At 34.5% G+C, this 1,425-nt stretch overlaps 1 protein-coding gene across 1 annotated transcript in view; it reads right to left on the minus strand.

The window, feature by feature from the left end:
• The window catches only part of LOC107683729 (serine/threonine-protein kinase Nek1-like), a 38,250-nt gene that overhangs the window by 25,456 nt on the left and 11,369 nt on the right, over window positions 1–1,425 (minus strand). The window contains exons 5-9 of the mRNA XM_016479797.1: window positions 1,062–1,168; window positions 781–864; window positions 584–651; window positions 398–481; window positions 256–310 (exon numbers count right to left, since the gene is read on the minus strand). Of these exons, the coding sequence (XP_016335283.1) occupies window positions 256–310; window positions 398–481; window positions 584–651; window positions 781–864; window positions 1,062–1,168 (398 nt within the window). The remainder of the gene's footprint in view (window positions 1–255; window positions 311–397; window positions 482–583; window positions 652–780; window positions 865–1,061; window positions 1,169–1,425) is intronic.

Consider the following 1,425-nt stretch of genomic DNA (forward strand, 5'->3'; position numbering starts at 1 on the left):
GTTTGGAATGAGCACTTGTAAATATCTACACTGCTGGACTGTTGGATTACCGGTGCACGTGTAAATAAAACACCAGTTTACACAGAAGAAAATCTGCGGGTTAAGTCATCTTTTGTTGTGTTTGTTTTTGGACATTAACACATCTCGCAGTAGACTGAGGAGACCCATTCTGGGCCTATCAAAGTCTGCTGCATCACAATCATCAAACCCCTAATGTTATTTAATGCACTTCTTTTCAAGAAGAAATACACTCACCCACACATCCATCATGCAGAGATCATGGAGCAACCATCCCAATGACCAGATATCACTAAACAAGTAAAAACGTTGTACTTTAATGTTCTGGACAACTATAAGTCTTCATCTGAACAGTGTTAGCAGTGAGATAAAAATTTACCTTTTGGAATTATATTTATTCTGAAGTACATCAGGGCTGATATAGAGTGCTGCGCCCACAACTGATGTAGAATAAGCATCAGCTCTAAAAATTTAAAATCAAACATATAAACTGAAACTGGGAACAAGCAAGAAAGAAACAAACAAACAAAAAAGTATTTTTAAAAGCTTCTTTTTTTTTTTTTACCTTTCCAATGTTGTTGAACAGCCAAAATCTCCTAGATTGATGTAATCATCTTCAGTCAGAAAAACATTCTAAAATAACAACATAAATCTCATAAATTGTACACAATGAGTGACAAACGTTTATTTATTATTATTTTTATTTATTTTATTTTTTTTTATTGAAAATCAAATGATTGTTTTATCTTTAACAGTGCCTACCTGGGGATTTATATCTCCATGAAGGACATTGTTCTCATGAATATACTGGAGTGCCAGACAAATCTGAATAAGCCAGTCAATGATCTACACACAGATTATATACATTGGAAAAACAATTTGGGGGGAAGGAAGGAGGTTGGGGTGCAAAGTTCTAGTTTTACCATGCATAGCCAATGTCTTTTGTAACTCCAGTAATAGTAACAGTAGTTACTTTCTATTTCTGTATATTAAAATGAATGAATGTGCTACAGAATTCATGTATGTTTACATTAGAAGCTCACCTGTTCTTCTGTAAAAATCCCTCTCTCTTTCTGTGCTTCCATCTTCTTATAAAGATCTCCTCCTGCACAATACTCCATCATCACATAAAAGAGTCCAGCTTTTTCATCTGAATAAATAAATATCCAGTCAAAGAATAATACATGTAATACATTTACATGTTATAGTACATGGTTTGATTAATGTCATTACATCCCACGTGACGCCATCCGACATCCCCTCCAGAATCTCACGTATAAACATATAGTTCATCTGCGTGATGATGCCATGTACAGTTTTGGGTGTTTAATTTAGAATTTTATGAAAGCTTCAAGTGCAGTTAATTATTTGTACGTGCATACAGACGATGGCGGTGTTGAAGCTCTT

This window comes from Sinocyclocheilus anshuiensis, unplaced genomic scaffold (genome assembly GCF_001515605.1).
Source record: "Sinocyclocheilus anshuiensis isolate Anshui unplaced genomic scaffold, SAMN03320099.WGS_v1.1 scaffold4916, whole genome shotgun sequence".
Classification (NCBI taxonomy): Eukaryota; Metazoa; Chordata; class Actinopteri; order Cypriniformes; family Cyprinidae; genus Sinocyclocheilus; species Sinocyclocheilus anshuiensis.